We start from the raw sequence: 17957 nt of genomic DNA, 5'->3' as shown, positions 1-17957 counted from the left end.
GACTTGGGCGGAAGTCGCGCGGAATTTTAAACGGCCAGCGAGCCAATTACTAGCCGCCACGTGTGAATAATTTAGCACTGGCCAATAACGGGGCACAAATTTGCATCCGAATAGCGGGAACTCTTTGCACCGTGCATCTCTGTGCTGCAAAGAAGAAATGCATCCTGCAAAGGAAACTGCAAATTGGCGGGAACTCTCCTGCACGCAGGCTCTTAATTGCAGCAGAACACTCTGCCGTGCCAAGGAGCTCTCATGTGGCCAGGAAATTCCATAGTGCCGAAGCACAAAAAATCACTGGGTCGTGACAACTACCTGTTGCTTTGCAAAACATCAAGAAATCTTAAGATTTTATTCTACAGTAATATGTAATAATTCGGAACTGAATCACCTTCCCTCCATCTGGCAAACTGTATAGCAGGGGTTTAGGAATAGGATTGTTTTTGTGAAGTGCCCTTTAAATACTCCTTCCATACTATGCTGTTGAGAGAGGGGACTTCCCCTTCCCCTACTCAATAGACTCTGGGACATGGCCAGAAAACCTGCAGATGACCATGACAGCTCTTATCCACATGAAAGCCGTCTGTTTCACTGCTGGACTTGTGGCCCCTGGGTTCCATCTGTCATGGGCAGCATGGCTGCACTAACAGATAGGCCTTTTCCGTATGGCTAACAGTGTTAGAATCCAGCCCTAAATTATTGCTCACTTTATACTAGTGTTATATAAAAAAGATATGATGAGCTCAGAAGCAACAGACACTCTTTAATCTATGGTCTGAAAGCAGGATTATCCAACTTCTGAGTTACACTTTTAGATCAGGATTGTCCAACTGGCAGCACCCAAGTCACACACCGCATGCCATGAAGCCGCCAGTTATGTGGACTCCCTGAGACCACTCCTCCTCTGCTGCGTGAACAGTGTGAGCCCTTCCTCCTTTGCAGTCACATAGGCAGTGCAAGCCCCATCTCTGTTGCTGCCACATGAACACAGGGCACACCAGTCCCTCTCCTTTTGTGTTGCCCAGCTCCTATAGCAGCAGAAGCAATGTGGGGAGTGGCAGCACACAAGCCAGGTGTAGCCCACAGGCTACCAGTTAGACGACCCTGGTCTAATATTGCATTGAATATCATTTGTACTATCTGGCATGTCTGCATATGAAATTAATGCCATGCAATAAACTGGCGCATATTATGCTGGAGTTTATTGCTCCCAGGTGCAGCATCTTTACATGAACCTGGGACCACAGCACACTGAGCTGGGTTAGAGCAGCCCCCGCTGGCATGGGGCTTGTAGGGGAGGTCAGCCTGCCAGCCCAGGGCTGCTCTCTCCCAGCTCAGCATGCTGCAGAAGGGCTAGCTGGGGGACAAAGGTGCTTCAGCCTGGAGCTAGCTGGCAGGCAGCCCCTGCACTGAAGCACCCTCATGTCCCAGCCAGCCCCATCAGTGTCTACATGTTTGTTGCAGCACACTAAATTATGTGACCACAGGATAGTTGTGTTTACATGTACTAACCGACAGTGTAGTTAATTAGTTTCCTGTGGTCTAATAGGGATGCACATGTAGACACTGAGATTTTACTGTGGAGCTAATTGGACAGCTTTGCATTAAACATCTTGTGTAGATATGCTCACTGTATAGTAAGTCACTACTCAGAGTGAGCAAGAGGGGCAGAATTAGGATTTTATGATGTTATTTCTAAAATAAACCGCAGTCTATTATTTTAGTTAACAAATATTCAAGCAATTACCTATTTGTGCAGATAAACCAAAGATACATCTTCACATGGAAACCTCAATAGCATCATCTTATAACTCTGTATTTCTGTGCTGTGGCACTGCTCTTCATTTTGAAAACTGAAAGCTCATAAAATGCATAAGCCCTAAGGTAACAGTGAAGGAAACATAAAGAAGTTAGGGGAAAATCCTGTGACTTATGTGGCTTGCAGACACAGCAAGATAACAATATATTTACAAATGTGTTTTATCTTTCAGGTTTTTGCCATTTTCTTCATGTCAGAAAAACCAGAAGTATGATCCATTAATTCATTCATCAAGTAAATATGGTCAAATAACTTACGGGATTAAACATTTCCGAGAAGAACATCATGAAAAATGGGTAGCAAACAAGGTGAGTTACTGCAAAATCAGGCAATGTCACTGGTTTCTAGATCAGGGTCAGCAATGTTTTTGGGCAGAGTGCCAAGAACACCCCAACCTTGACTTGTAAGATGTTGGCATGGTGGAGAGTGGCATGGCAGGAGTGGAGAGTGGGGAGCTGTGAGGAGCCCAGTCCTTTTTGTGGCAGCACAGCTTCAGCCCCTTTCCCACCATCTGACCTGAAGTGCACATGCCAAGCAAAATGTCTTTGTATGCCATGCTCTGGCACACATGCCGGGGGTTGCCAACCCTAGTTCTGGATTGTTAAAACTAAAGAATAGTGGGCCTGATCCAAAAAAGACTGAATTCAGTGGGGGCCTCTGAAGCAGGTCATGAAAAGGGCTGTAAGAAAGCTGACTGTTGTATAGAAGATGCTCAGTTTCTTCATTTCTCTTTGTAGTCAAAGTTGAGGTCATTCAGGTCCTCTCAGTAGATGTTTAGCACTTTGCCAAGTAAAGACAAGTTATCGGGGTAAAGATGCTTCTGATAAATGCTATATTATCTGCATTCATTTTGAAAAAAATGCTATTTTATGTACAGCATTTTTTTGATCTGGTAAAATAATGTTTTATTTCCTAACACTGCAAGATGTGATGTTTCTCAGAACAGTTAACATTATATAAATATATGTTCAATCAGAGGAATTCAGTACAGGATAGGATGTCAAAAGTGTAAAAGCTTCAGTCATGTACAGCATCAGTCACAAAGCATGAAATGGAAAAAGGCAATTGAACAGTTGCTTCTTGGTTGTTTTCATAAATTGTCAGCTTTGGGAATGTATATACCCTCCCTGTGTACTTCACGTAAAGCAGGTAGAAGAAAAAATATTCTTACACATCAACTCTACCTAAGCTAGGACCTGTTTGTTGATAGGACTTCTGGTTCTGTGAGGTGGGAGGAATTAGTTCTCTATTCACCATTTGCGGAATTATTTAGGAGAGATTAAAAATGAACTAGAAAATATTTTTGACACGTTCAATGCAAATAGTGGGCATTTACCTTGGTCCTTTAAACTGTGTCAGTGGTGATGATTAAGAAATAATCAGTTTTCAAACATTTTTTCTCTTTAAATGTATACTGAAACGTCAGTCTCATATAAATAATGTTGCAAATTTTCAAGAAATTAGATATTTTAAAATTTCTATCCTATTTTAGCAAAGCTACTCTATAAATTAAAAAAAAAGACTTGTTTTTCTCTTTTATTTATTGCTAGGATAATAAAACTGTAGCTAGCTAAACTTCAGTCCATTAAGAACATGCTCACTCTCTGACTCTCCCCTGCCAACTCTCTCAGGCATTTCATTTTGATACAGGAGATGGGTGTGAGAGTAAAAATGAATTCTTTATTTTGAACACGATCCCTCAAGCTGAGGATAGTCTTTTGAGGTGCTGGCATGATTCTGTTCATTCTGATTATTGTTACATGTTCATATCCAAAATGTAACAAAAATTTTCAACTCCAAAAATATAATTTGGTACATTTGTTCTTGTAATTGCTAGTAATACTTTCATAAGCAAGACAGATCTCTTCCGAACTTTGACAAATAGATCAGAGTAGGGCCGTGGACAGACACATATTTGAAATGAACTGAACTCCCCATATCACCCCCACCACCACATGCAGTGATATCACTCTCAAGCAAGGGAGCCGGAGAACTGGAATCCCTGCATGACTCTCAGCCTCAAGCCTCTGGAGGCTCCCAAGTATAGACAAGCATATGGGAAAGTGCTTATTATCTTTCTGTCTCAATTTGCCTACCACCACCCTTGTAGTGAGTAGAGTGCAGAGCAGAGCACTGTAAGATGTCAGATGACTGCTGGTGCATATAGCCATTTCGGGAAGCATTTCAAAAGAAAGCACGTCAAACATGATCCTCACTTTTTGTGGATCATTTTGGAGGCACTGCTTCAGCCACACAAGCCTGTACCCTGTCTGTTTACTAGGGAGTGCAAAACAGCACTGTTCCATTTCACCTTGAGTTTCAACGGTTTGAGGGAACAGTGTTTTGTATTGAATTTCATTTCGAGTTGAAACAGCTGTTCCATTCTGTCGAAAGAGAAAGGCTGTTTCAGCACTGTTTCGAGTTTTGCCGGGGATGGGAAGTCAGCCCAGCTGGGCCGACTCCACATCCCCCAGGGCCAGAGGCGGGAGGCAGCCTATCCCCTGTGCTACATCGCACCAGGGGCGGGAGGCAGCCCAGTTGGGCTGCTTTCCAGTCCCCCGCACTAGATTGGGCCGGGGGAGGGAGGCAGCCCAACTGGGCTGCTTTCCCGTCCCCTGTGCTACATCCTGCTGGGGGCAGGAGGCAGCCTAGCTAAGCTGCTTTCCTGTTCCCTGCGCTACATCGCACTGGGGGCGGGAGGCAGCCCAGCTGTGCAGCCTCACTGCCCCCTGCCGAATCTTGTGCTGGGGTTGCGAAGTCAGCCCAGCTGGACTGACTTCCCATCCCCAGCCTATGGTTGAAATGTTTCAACCTTCAAAATGTCTCAACCAGCCTCGTTTTGTTTGGAGGCTATTTCAAGAGCCTTTGTTTCATTCCAATTTTGCTGTTTCAACCTCAAATTTGGTCGAAACAGTGTCAGAATGAAACGGCTGGCGAAATTTCACACAGCCCTACTCTTTACTGCTCTGTGAAGGTGCTAAGAGCACTTCAAACAGCATGTCTATCCAGTGCCTTAAAACTTGGGTATCTTAACATAACTGCATTACCTAAATTGGGCTGCAGTTAAATGCATATAGGCTAACAATTAATCTTTCTATTAAGAAATAAAGTTTGCCTGAATATCATTTTAAAAAATGAAAAATGGGTACCATTGTTTGGAACCTATAAGCATAGTGTAAGCAGTACATTTTAAAGGGTCTCCAAACAATTTTGCTGGTGATCCTCAGTTCTGACCTGCAACATGTATCCATTCCCAATCCTGCGTATTTCATGATCAGAGACAAACAGCCACACCAAACCATATGGAGGTTTTACGATGTACACCATATAAAGTAGGAACTTAGCTGAGACCACCAAACTCATTTTTACTTGTGATCTTAAGCAATTTTAAACCTAAATCTCTTGAGGTGAACAACCATATGCATTAACCCAATATGACATCTAGCCTTCCAACTACAGATTCTAAATCAATATGAAGCTTCAATTAGAAGGCACTTACCAAAACAGAGAGCTAATAGGAAAGAAGAGCAGTTTCTTGACCTACCTGCTGCTTTTACTGGTCATTATTTTCAAGAGAGAGTCTAAAAGCTATACCCTTCATCATATTTTAAGGAAAGAGTTTCTATTTAAAAGACCCAACATCATTACTTTTAAAAGCAAAACTTTATTTTGAATCACCCCTAAGTTTCCTGAATTATGCTGTCTACTAGATTATCATGTATTCAGGAACATGATAATGTAAAAGGCACTTAATAAAAAGGCAGATACCATGAAACAAACTGTGTTTTCTAATACAGTTTATATAAGCAAAATGGATGAATTCAGCTTCTCACATATTTTTCTTGAAATGGGTTTGCCCTATTGGTAATTGTACAAATCCTTGTACCAAATCCTCCCAAGAAATCAGTTCGATAGTCAATGGCTTCTTCAAGTGGTAATGGAAAATATGCCTTTCATATTTTACTTATTCAAATGTATATTTTAAAAAGCTAGCTTATATTTTATGGCTACATCCTATTTAATTACATGGTAATATGTGTATATTTTAAATTGAAAACCATAAAGAGATTACTATCTGCCCATAAACCAATTTGATATCCTATGGAAATGAAAACAAACAACTGGAACAACATGGGTTAACTCCATTTCCTTTTAAAAACATGGTTGGATATAGCACAGCCTTCCTCAGAGCATGATAATGGCCATAATGAATGTGAGAAAACTTACTTTGTTTATACTGGTTTTCTCAAAAGTGTTACTTTGCAATGTAACATTTCAGTGAAGTAACACAAAAAGCTAAGGGGGGAAATACTGTATTTAAATTCTTTATTGAAAGCATACATACAAATAAGTATAAATATTTCCCTTTTGTGATCATTATCCCAACTGGAATTTCTGTGTTTAAAAAACACTATTAGAAAATTTGCATGTCGATTTTAACAACACACTTCTAAAAGCCACCAGTAACATCAGTCAGTTTTTATAAGTGTGAAGCTTTAGTATTAATAACCTACCAGTCACCGTGAATTTAATCTATAATGATAGGTCCCAAGTAGTTGGACAGTCAGGGGATCAAATATACTAACTATACTGTTTCAGTTGTCAAAGCACTCACATATGTTCTTATTTACTGAAGCAGAAATGATAGCTTACAGCCTTTAATCAGAATTGGAATTAGTTTGCATATGCATTTTAGACAACTGCCTTTAATGGCAGCATTAAATGTTTTCCTTGTTTGCAAAATTCAGGAAGTGACACTTTAAGATCTTCCTTGTTGATAGATTCTTTCCTCTTATGCCTTATTATAGGTGAATTACAACACAGCTACATCACTGTTTCATTATTTGCACGTGCATTTTGGCCCTAAACAGAATTTTATTATCTACAAAGCATAAAAATATCCAGTACTCTAAAGAATTAATTTAGAGAACCTAAGCATATTGCACAGAACATAAAGTTGACCTTTACCGTCTACAGCTTTTGGAATGGAGTGGGATGTGGAACACATCATAGATTTAATGTGGCACAACGCTGTCTGCAGAAACTTGGGTGGGACTGTGACTGCCTGCCCATTGCACCCGATGATTGAATCTGCTGTCACCAGCATCCTGATAATAATGAACATTCAGCTTAACGACCGTGATTATGATTATCATAATTGATGTGCAAGTGCAGTGTGTGGGGATCATTACAGCTGAACTGTACAGCAGAGAAACATCCCTTAGTTATGGATAATTTTACTTTTATGCATTGATTGGGATAAAATATGCCTTTCAAGTTCAACAGGCCAGCTTAATATAATTTTAGGAAGATTTCTACATTTATAAATTGATGATTATGAGCTTGCTGAAAACAGCCAATCTAGCTGTTTGTTTTGAATGGTTTCATTCCATTAATAACAGCAAATAATTAAATAATAAGATATTATTGAGTGGAAATATCTTACGAGTACAGCTTGCATTAATCAAACGCTGAGTTTAAAATGTTTTTGACAAGTTATGGCCTGCCTACATTAGGAAAAAAAGAATATGTAATTCACCACTGAGGCAGGTCCACCAATTGTAGCTGCAGCAGAAGTTGTATTGTAGACAGAACGTAGGGATTTTTATCAGTGTGCTGTATAATCATCATTGCAAGTTGTAAATATTTTAATGATTTTATATACTGCCGCTTCCATCATTGGTATCACTGATGAGAAACTACAGGTTCAAATTCTATTGTGCATAAATAATTAATCGGGCATAAGATCTGGTTTATTTTCTCTCATAATGCTTGCCTTCATTTGAGCTGGTAAAAAAAAATGCACAAGTATTGCACAAAAGCATTCAGTGGTACCTGTATGTCTATGTATACATATATACACACACAAAAATATGCACACGTACTGACACAGAGGCAGAACAGGACAGCCCTGTGCCCTGGGGCAGCTTCAGAGCACAGGGTAGTGTCAGCTGCTGCTGGCAACAGTGTGACCAGCTGCCAGTTGCAGCAGCAGCAGCTATTTTTGTTCCCCTAATGCCACCTCTCAAGAAGGTGGTGCCAGGAGTTTCCGCCCTAGTTGCAATCTCTTAGTTATACTATTGCACATATACTGTGCATATATATATTCACATACCTAATTATGTGGACTATAGGTATGACTTTGTATATTATGTGTACATGGATGTGTATAGGCAGAAGTTTGGATAGAAACTCATATAGAGAAGCATAAGCATTAATAGTCCACACCCTACATTGTTTGATGGTGTGAATTCTATAGCATCTGAAAAAGTTGCCGTCTACAAAACCTCATGCATCTCTGAACCAGTTAATTTCTAAGGCTGCATCCCCGCAAGCAGAGGCATGCAGTTGCCATGAGGAAAAAAGCAGCTGCACAAATTCATGCAGCTGTTTTTTGCCTCAGTGCACATCCCTGCACATGGGGTTAGTTAGGCCCCTGGTCTGGCAGTGCATGCTTCTGCTGCATGCACTATGTTGCTTTTTTTGCGGTGAGTTTTTTTTGTTGTTTTTTTTTGGACGTGAGGATTTCCTGGCATCAAAAGTAACTGCTGCACTACAAATTTGCAACATAACAAATGGGTGCACATGCACCATGTGTGGTTTGCGGCACTGCAAACCACATGTTCACACTCATCTGGACATGCCCCCTGGCTGCCAGCCAGTGTCTGCTGCTGCCCCAAGAGGCCTCCAGGTAAAGCTGCTGGGGCCAACGCAGGTGCTGGCCCCAGTCTCTCCTACCCCACCTGGAGCATTTTTCCCTGCGCTAACCCCACATTCAGGGGCGTGCGCCAAGGCAAATAGCAGCAGCCTCTGCTTTTTTCCCCTGTGGCAACCACACAGCCCTGCTCATGGGAATGTAGCCTAAGGTGCCACCCTGCCCTAGCTTCTACATAACTAGTTTTGTTTTTTTAATATAAGAAAATTAGCCAAGAAAATGAAAGAGAATTCTATCATGTGATACCTCTAATGAATTGAAAATTCATAATAGCCTGAAACCAATTTTTAAGTCTTTTAAGAACAGATATCTGGGTATGCACTGCCGCACTTCAGACTGCTAACATGCAATATGAGGAGTTTGCAAAATTTTTGTAAGCCTTGGTCCCCAAAGCAGCTGCTTTGCATTTCCCACATAGTGCAAAGCAGCTGGAAAGCTGACCTAATGTGGCAGTTGCCCTTATTGCAGGGGCATTATGAGGCGGTACAAAATCCATATAGCTAGCTTTGCACAAAAAGGTCCCTTCAGCTCTTGCATAGAGGCCAGGTGAAGGTGGCAGAGGTTGTTGCCAAATCATTGTGGTCTGTAGTGATTTCTGGCCAGTGACACAGTCCTTACGTAAGCTTTCCTGATGGTCTAACTTACAACATCCATTCACCTGCGCCAGGTTATATTTTGAAAAGATTCAGGCCCCCAACTTCTCCAAGAGAAGGGGAGCAGCTTTCTTACAGTCACTTTTCCTTGTTCAGCCCTGAGTCCTGCACTAATGGCAGCTCAGTTAAACTCAACTATCTGAGCCTGTAATAGTAGTCTGTAATGTTCATGAAAAATTAATTGCTCACACTTATTCAGTACTGTGGCTTTGAAGGGTAACAGAGGAGACAAAAAAAAAGACTGTGGGCACATCTACACATGCGTTAATTTGCTGTAATAACAGGTACTAACTTAATTTGCCATAATCAACGCTACTGCAAAGTAGTGCTGGCACATGTCTTTTAGGTGACGCTAATGCACAGTAGACTAATTCTATGGAGCATTAGTGCATTAGCACAGCTTTCACTGTGATGCACTAATGCACAGTTGAATTAGTCTACTGCACTTCTAGTGTCTCATGTAGAGGTGCCCTGTGAGCCTAATCCACCAGTGCACCCTTCCTTAACAATCAACTGTAGGATTCCCCATCAGAGGCAGCATCTATCATGCCAGAATGAATAGCCAGAAGATTCACAGAGGGATACATTCTATTTTAACTATCAGGCCCTTAAGTGGATTTAGGCTCCTAAATTCAATTCTGTTCCCCCCCTGCTTGAGTCCCTGGAAAACTTAATAGAAAAGGTGGGTGGGTCCTCATCTTCTCTGCTTTTTTCTGATTCAATCTTCAGGGTAAGATAACAGTGTTATAAAAGCAGGTACATTAGTGGATTTTCAGGAACCTAAACAGGTGGAATAGAATCACATTTTCATGGCTAAGACCACTTACATGGTCCCAGCATGTCCTCAAATGTCTGTGGCTTAAGGTTCCCAACTCCTTGGGGCCATGGACAGGCAGTATCAAGGAAAGTAACCCTGAGACTGGTCTAAGTTATTACAGGGACCAGCTTATTGTTAAAATGTCATGGAACCAGTGCAAAAAATTGGTTTTGCCAACCGCAGCTTGCTATGTGCAGTTCAGCCAGACCCTGGTATCTGGACCTAAATGCTTAAACCAATGACTTAAGTACCTTAAAGTGGTGCCATGTCATTCTTGTCTTTTGGATTGGGTGATACTACTACACAGCTTGCCAGTTCAGGTTGTTTTATTCATTATTTAATGGGCAGCTTTCTTTTATAACATATCATTTTGGTAAAAATTGTAGTACACTTTTTTTCTAGAATATATATATATAAAATGGCAGAGAAGTATCATGGCGCTACTTGTGTGCACAAAATGCAAAAGGATAGATTGGAAGTTAGGTCTGAAAAAGTAATTCACTCGCTCTCATTTTCATAAGTTACAGCATTTAGCAAAATCCCCTCATCTGTTTTCAGACTTGAGATATTTACATAAATGAGGGTTTTCTGGTTGGTTGGCAGTATCATATTTACTGAAATATGTTTTCTCTTGAAGATGACTGTCATTGATTTCATTAAGTCAGATGGTACTAGAGCTTCTATGGGAAAATGTTCTTGATTATTTCTTCTGAGGAGATCTTAGAGGTCATCACTACCAGGCTGCCTTTGAAAATGCTGCTCTTAGGAAATTCTGTAATGTAAATGATGGACTGATAACCAGATTATTAACTATAGTCTACCTCTCAAGTTATTTACTTAGGTGCATAAGGAAGGCTAAAATTGTATGAAGCAAATTAATATCCACAAAACGTATTCTGGATATTATTTAACCAAGAGTAGAAAAGGCAGTGTGAACAACTGGAAGGTTAAAAAGAAAGACTGAAAAAACTTTCTGTTGAAGGTTATTGGTGACTCAAAGCAAATAATAATTTTGATTGAATAATACAAAGTAGTGACTGGCAAGATTCAAACCATTCAGCAAAGTTATTTGCATGAGAAAAGATACTGTCACCACTTCTCTAATCAAATCCATTGTGGTAGTTATTTGCAAAGGGTTTGTCAGCAACTAGTTGAATATTTTATAAAACCTGATTCTCAGTTCTGTAATTTCTCAGCGGAAAAATGCAGTCCCTTGATGACGATCCAAGGCTTTGAAGAATAAATTGATTCTAAAGAGAAAATTAGATGGTACTTATTATACTGTCTAACTAGCAATCCAGTGTCATTTGTCTGGTGGATGATAAATGTCTTGCTTTTCCTACCTTCCTCATTTAATAATGCAACTTGCATGTTAGTGGCAACGAAGGAAAATAGTTTTTTTTTAGTAAAAGCTAACTTTATCCATTATTTCTCATGGATGTTTTAACTTCACAAATAATTCTCCTTCTGCAAATTACTTGAATGTCATAAAGCCTCTTGTTTAAACAGAATTACTTTAGAAATAAAGTATCTAATCTCTCCAGCTCTAAAAGACTAAATTACAATGACTGTGGCAACACGTCAAAGTTTTTAATGTAAAAATTAATGATTGAATTAGGTGCCATAACGGTTGATGAAGTTTCACTTAAAAAAAAAAAAAAGAAATGGATTGTAACTACTATTTAATGGGTGGTGATCCATAGGAACTATAGTTCATGACAAGAGGAATCTGTTTGTCTGTATGGGGTTTCCCACATTGATTTTCACTAACTTGTCAATACTCTTAAGAACATATATATGGCTCATTCTTGTGGCTATCCAACAAGACACGTGCCTATTGAACTAACCTTTTTGTATTGTTGTTGAAGTCAGTGTTTTGAAGTGAATGAGTGTTCTGTGCGCAATGTGTTTGCAGAATCAGTCTACATATTCTTAGCAAGGATTCATCTGCAACTTAATTACATTCTTAAGCAAACAGAGTTGAAATGAACATGACACAGATCCTTTTCAAGTTCTAGAGGAAAAGTTTGTTAAATATAGTTGTTATTACTGTTGTTTAAAACTGTATTCAAAATACAGGGCTAGATCCCCAGATGGTGTAAATTAGTGTACTTGGTTGACTCCCATGATACAGGGATAGTTTACATCAGATATGGATATGGTCTGTAATTCATATAGGTTTTTAGAGAAAATGTATACCTGTTTTTTGGAAGGTACATTGCAGAAAGAAAATTGTTACCCATGTTACAGAGGAGTAATACGTATTGTTTCATTATTGATTTACTATAGCTTATCTTTAATATCAAGGTCTATTCGGGGCTTGACAACTTAAGGGGAGAGCCATGTTTACACTCTCTACCTGCCTTGGGCAGTCTTGAGAATGGTTAGATTGACTGAAGAATGTGAACCCTAGCCTCATGGCAAATAGGATGGATGACCCTCCTCCATTTGCCATTTAGATCATAGAGTAGATTCTCGTTTCTATCACACCAGTTACTGGGGCTTGCTTTTTGGGATACATTTCAAAGATTCCATTTTTGAACAGACAAAGTTTCAAGATTAGATGGAAGAGACGGTTTCAACACACCTCTTACTGAGTCAAGTTGAAATGAAAGTCCTCCTTGATAGATATAAGAATCTCCACTATTTTATACTTTATGCAGTCATTGCTACCACTAGTAAAAACAAGCAGGAAGTCTAATGTTGCTATCTATACATGGAATTACTCAATAATAACTGTAGCACTTTATGTGAACACTTAGGTTTCATCCAAATTAACATTAAAGTGTAGATGTGATCTAAAAAAATTGGAATGATAAAAATTATAAATCCAGTTTGTGTAGGCATAAAATATGAACAAGATTCAGCACAGTAAAGTAAATAGATCAGAGAATGATTTCACCATGAGAAATTATGCAGTTTACAAAGAGCTATGATGCTTTTAGTACCTGTGCTTTTTTTTTTTTCCCCTATAGTGAGTCTGTTTGGTCAGTGTTCTGCACTTGGGCCATTAGAAATGGAACTAATAATTACACTCTGGCAGAAGGTTCTGACATGTGTTATGATCCCTGACCTTTATTTATATGAAAGAATGATATCATTTTAAACACTTTTTAACAACTATTGCTATGTCCTACTGTTTTCTTAGTGTAACTTCACTAGGTGTGCAGAGCTCAGACTTAGAAAACTAAAGAACAAGTCAATCAAACAATAAAAAAAATCCAGCATATTAAAAAAGACTTTGTATCCTAATGTGAAGCTGCTTGATTGAGCAGTGCAGTGTCAACCATGTCTTTCTTCTAATGCTAAAAGTAATGCACATAGACAGAGTGACAATCAGAGTACAGCCTCCCATCAGCTGTAATTAATCTTTTAGTTAACAGAGAGTAGAAAAGCCTCTCATCAGCCTCTTCTGAAGTCTGAGGGACCCTGTTTTTTGATGTTTGCATTCTGAGTAAAATTGTCCCCACCAGTTCTAACAAATTGAAACACCAGGCTAATTATGGCAGCTAATGAAGTGTGTGGAATGGTCACAGCTTGTCGTGAAACTGTTCCTTCAGCTCAGATTAGAGTTTCATCAATCACTTTTTTAAACTGATCCAGAATTGCTTCTGCCCAGTGCTTGGCATTTTTAATGCTGTTTCTGTAATTGGTTTTTTCCCCAAAGCTTAGGCTGTTTTTTGAAATATTATATTCTCAGGACAGGACTTACAAACTCTAGTTTATAAAAAAAACATTTCATTATTGCCTCTATCAGCTGATCAAGTGGTAGAAAGCTAATAAAAGAAGCACAAATATAAAATTTGATATATTGTTTTTAATCCAGCTAAAGGTAGCAATAAAGCATATACATATATATTTATATGAATCATTATTACTGTGGGCTGGATGTATACTGCAATCTCATGAAACATGTTTTGTGGGCTGAATGGTTCAAATCCCACCAAAGCATCTAAATGAAATGAATGTGTTGGTCTTAGCTTATTTCCTGGTGGATTGCAGTCCTCTATATATCATTCAACAGAGTTTGGCATGATTTGTAGTTTTTGCAGATGTCCAAGCCTTTGGCAGCAGGAAGCCCAAAATGTCTTATTATTTAAAGAATATGAACACTTCAGGTCATACCAAAAGTCCTTAGAAAAGTATAGGAAACTTTACAATATAACTCACAATGCTACTAGTCTGTCAAAGAACAAATTAGCATATAAAACATTTTAAAAAATCCAGTTCCTGTTCATTTATAAAATATGGCACTTTTAAATCTAGTTTTAAAAGGAAATAAACTTTAGGTCATATGCTACAATTCAGCATTTTGGGAAAATAGTACAAATGTGTATCAAAATTCACACACACACACACACACATACGTATGCGTGTGTGTGTGTGTAAATAAATAATATATATCTATATCGCTATCTAGTTCTACTCTTTCTACAAGTGGCACAGCAGCTAACACTTTAACAGTTGCAGTTTTCAAAGAATTGGTTTCATACTAATTGCCAAAACAAAACTTTAGCAAACAGATAAATAATGTATTATACTGCTCAGTTATTCTTTGACAGTTTGACTGAACATTTTTGAGACATGGCTGAATAACTGGTGGGACTATAGATGCTTAGGTCCCCTTCCAGTCCCAACCTTCTATTTTCTCCTTCATGATTATCATCTTTTCCCAACAACAAAACTGGATTCCTATTCAGTGAATGATAAAAAATAATTTCAGTGGGGTGTAAAGGAAAAGGGTCACCTGCTTGCTTCCTCTCATCCTCTATATTATACTGTTTTTGAATAAAACTTTAGGACAGGGGCAGGGGCAGCTAAATTTATACCATGATACCTCAGCAGTGCTCTCCTAGTCACAGCCTCTGCTTACTAGTCTTTCCATAACCCCCTCCCAATCAGGTGACTCCCTGAGACCCACACAATTCATTCACATCCTCTTTAACAAGTCCCTGACATCCTTTTTTAATTCCACTGCACTGGACCCTCCAGATCTGACCAGTCCCTCTTCTAGCTCAGAACTTCTTCAAGCCCCCTTCATTCCTGAGCACGTGCTCAGAAACACAGGCACAGAAACAGCCCTATCTCCCAGGTTAGAACACCTCCTCTTCCTGCCTAATTTTCATAGTTCATCATCACCCCATTGATCTCTGAACTTCCTTGTACTCAACATTTCCCACTTGACAGAAGGAAGTTCATCCTCAGGCTCAGAATCCTTCCCTTTCTACATAACACTCAGCACCAATACCAAAAACTGCTGAGAAACAAACCTCTATACCATGTTAGTCCTTCCAGTGGTACTTCTTGGTAGGGCTGAAAAATAAGGAACATATAGCTTCCAGCAGTGGAATAAAATAGCAGTACAAATAACCCTAGACTTTGAATTAACTCCACTGAAACCCGCATTTTGTGCTCCTTGTCTATTTACTCTGTAGTCTCTTGTCAGTGTTCCAACTCCATCAGAAAACCCCTGGTAGAAATAGATAGTTCTGCACCTTGTAGGACTTTAACAAGACTGTACAGCTGTGGTGTAGTTAGTTAGGCTTGGCACCATTATCCCTTAGTGGTCATCTACTGCTGATTATTCCTATCTAGACATCCATAAGTATGTAAGATAGGGTAACTAAAAAACAATAACAACCCTTAAATGGCTCAAATCATATCCATGCAGCTTAAAAAATAGTGGTAAAGAGAAATCAGATCCCAAATCAAATACCTATTCAGAGGCTAGTTGCCAGTTGAATTTGTGTCTGTATCATAGAATCATAGATTCTTAGAAAGTTAGGGTTGGAAGGGACCTCAGGAGGTCATCTAGTCCAACCCCTTGCTCAAAGCAGGACCATTCCCAACTAGATCATCCCAGCCAAGGCTTTATCTAGCCAGGTCTTAAAAACCTCCAAGAATGGAGCTTCCACCACCGCCCTGGGTAACCTGTTCCAGTGTTTTGCCACCTGCCTAGTGAGAAAATTCTTCCTAATATCTAACCTAAACTTCCCTTGCTGCAACTTGAGACCGTTGCTCCTTGTTCTGTCATCTGCCACCACTGAGAACAGTCTAGCTCCATCCTCTTTCAATTCCCACTTAAGGTAGTTGAAGGCTGCTATTAAGTCCCCTCTCAGTCTCTTCTTCTCTGGACTAAATAACCCCAGTTCCCTCAGTCTTTCCTTATAAGTCATGCCACCTAGCTCCATTACCATTTTTATTGCCCTCTGCTGGACCCTCTCCAATTTGTCCACATCCTTTCTGTCATGAGAGGCCCAAAATTGACACAGTACTCTAGATGTGGCCTCACCAGTACCAAATAGAGGAAAATAATCACTTCCCTTGACCTACTGGCAACATACCTACCAATGTAGCCCAGTATGCCATTAGCCTTCTTTGCAACAAGGGCACACTGCTGGCTCATGTTCAACTTATTGTGCACTGTAACCCCCAGGTCCTTTTCTGAAGAGCTGCCGCCCAGCCAGTCAGCCCCCAGCGTGTACCAGTGCATGGAATTGTTCCGTCCTATGTGCAGGACTTTGCACTTGTCCTTGTTGTACCTCATGATATTTCTTTTGGTCCAACCCTCCAATTTGTCTAAGTCACTCTGAATCCTAGCCCTACCCTCTAGCATACCTACTACTCCCCCCAGCTTGGTGTCATCTGCAAACCTGCTGAGGGTACACTCTATGCCATCTTCCAGGTCACTGATGAAGACATTGAACAAAACCAGCCCCAGGACTGACCCCTGGGGCACTCCACTTGATACTGGCTGAGAATGTTGTGGGAGACCATATCAAAAGCCTTGCTAAAATCAAGGTACACCACATCCACTGGTTTCCCTGCATCCACAGAGCCAGTCATCTCATCATAGAGATGAGAGGCCAGGTTGGTCAGGCATGACTTGCCCTTGGTGAATCCATGCTGACTGTTCCTAATCACCTTCTTCTCCTCCAAGTGCTTAGAAATGGATTCCTTAAGGATCATGCTCCATGGCTGAGGTGAGGCTTACTAGTCTGTAGTTTCCTGGATCCTCCTTCTTCCTTTCTTGAATACAGGCACTATGTTTGCCCTTTTCCAGTCATCTGGGAGCTCTCTTGATCCCCATGAGTTTTCAATGATAGCCAATGGGTCTACAATCACATCAACCAACTCTCTCAGTACCCTTGGATGCATCTCATTTGGCCCCATGAACTTGTACATGTCCAGCTTTTCTAAGTAGTCCCTAACCTGTTCTTTCACCACTGAGAGCTGCTCACTTCCCTGCCAAAGTGTGCTGCCTGGTGCAGTAGTCTGGGTGCTGATCTTGCCTGTGAAGACTGAGGCAAAAAAGGCACTGAGCACTTCAGCCTTTTCTGCGTCCTCTGTCACAAGATTTCCTTCCCCATTCAGTAAGGGACCCACACTTTCCCTGATTGTCCTCTTGCTACTGACATACTTGCAGAAACCCTTCTTGTTACCCTTCACAACCCTTGGTAGCTGCAACTCTAATTGTGCTTTGGCCTTCCTGACTTCATCCTTGCATGCCCACGCAATGCTCTCATATTGTTCCTCAGTTATTTGTCCAAGTTTCCACTTCTTATAAGCTTACTTTTTGTGATTTAGTTTACTGAAGAGTTCCCTGCTAAGCCAAACTGGTCTTCTGCCATATTTGCTAGTCTTCCTACTGGGATAGTTTGTTCCTGCACTGTCAGTGAGTACAGCCACCTTTCCTGGACTCCCTCTCAGTCTGGCTTCCCAGGGGATTTTGCACATGAGTTCCCTGAGAGAGTTGAAGTCTGTTTTTCTGGAGTCCAGCTCCTTACTTTGCTGCTCTCCATCCTTCCTTTCCTCAGAATCCTGAACTCTATCATCTCATGATAACTGCTGCCCAGGTTGCCATCCACTACTACATTCCCCACCAATTCTTCTCTGTGAGCAGCATGTCAAGAAGAGCATGGCCTCTAGTTGACCACTCTAGGACTTGCACCAGGT

General features: G+C 40.3%; 1 protein-coding gene across 1 annotated transcript in view; it reads left to right on the top strand.

Moving 5' to 3' along the window:
* SPATA17 (spermatogenesis associated 17) overlaps nucleotides 1-17957 on the top strand; it is a 174239-nt gene that overhangs the window by 132778 nt on the left and 23504 nt on the right. The window contains exon 9 of the mRNA XM_006022347.3: nucleotides 1989-2124. Within this exon, the coding sequence (XP_006022409.2) occupies nucleotides 1989-2124 (136 nt within the window). The remainder of the gene's footprint in view (nucleotides 1-1988; nucleotides 2125-17957) is intronic.

The sequence above is a fragment of the Alligator sinensis genome, unplaced genomic scaffold (genome assembly GCF_000455745.1).
Source record: "Alligator sinensis unplaced genomic scaffold, ASM45574v1 scaffold178_1, whole genome shotgun sequence".
NCBI lineage: Eukaryota > Metazoa > Chordata > Crocodylia > Alligatoridae > Alligator > Alligator sinensis.
Note: the sequence above shows the minus strand (reverse complement) of the source record. Positions and strands in the feature narration are given on the sequence as shown.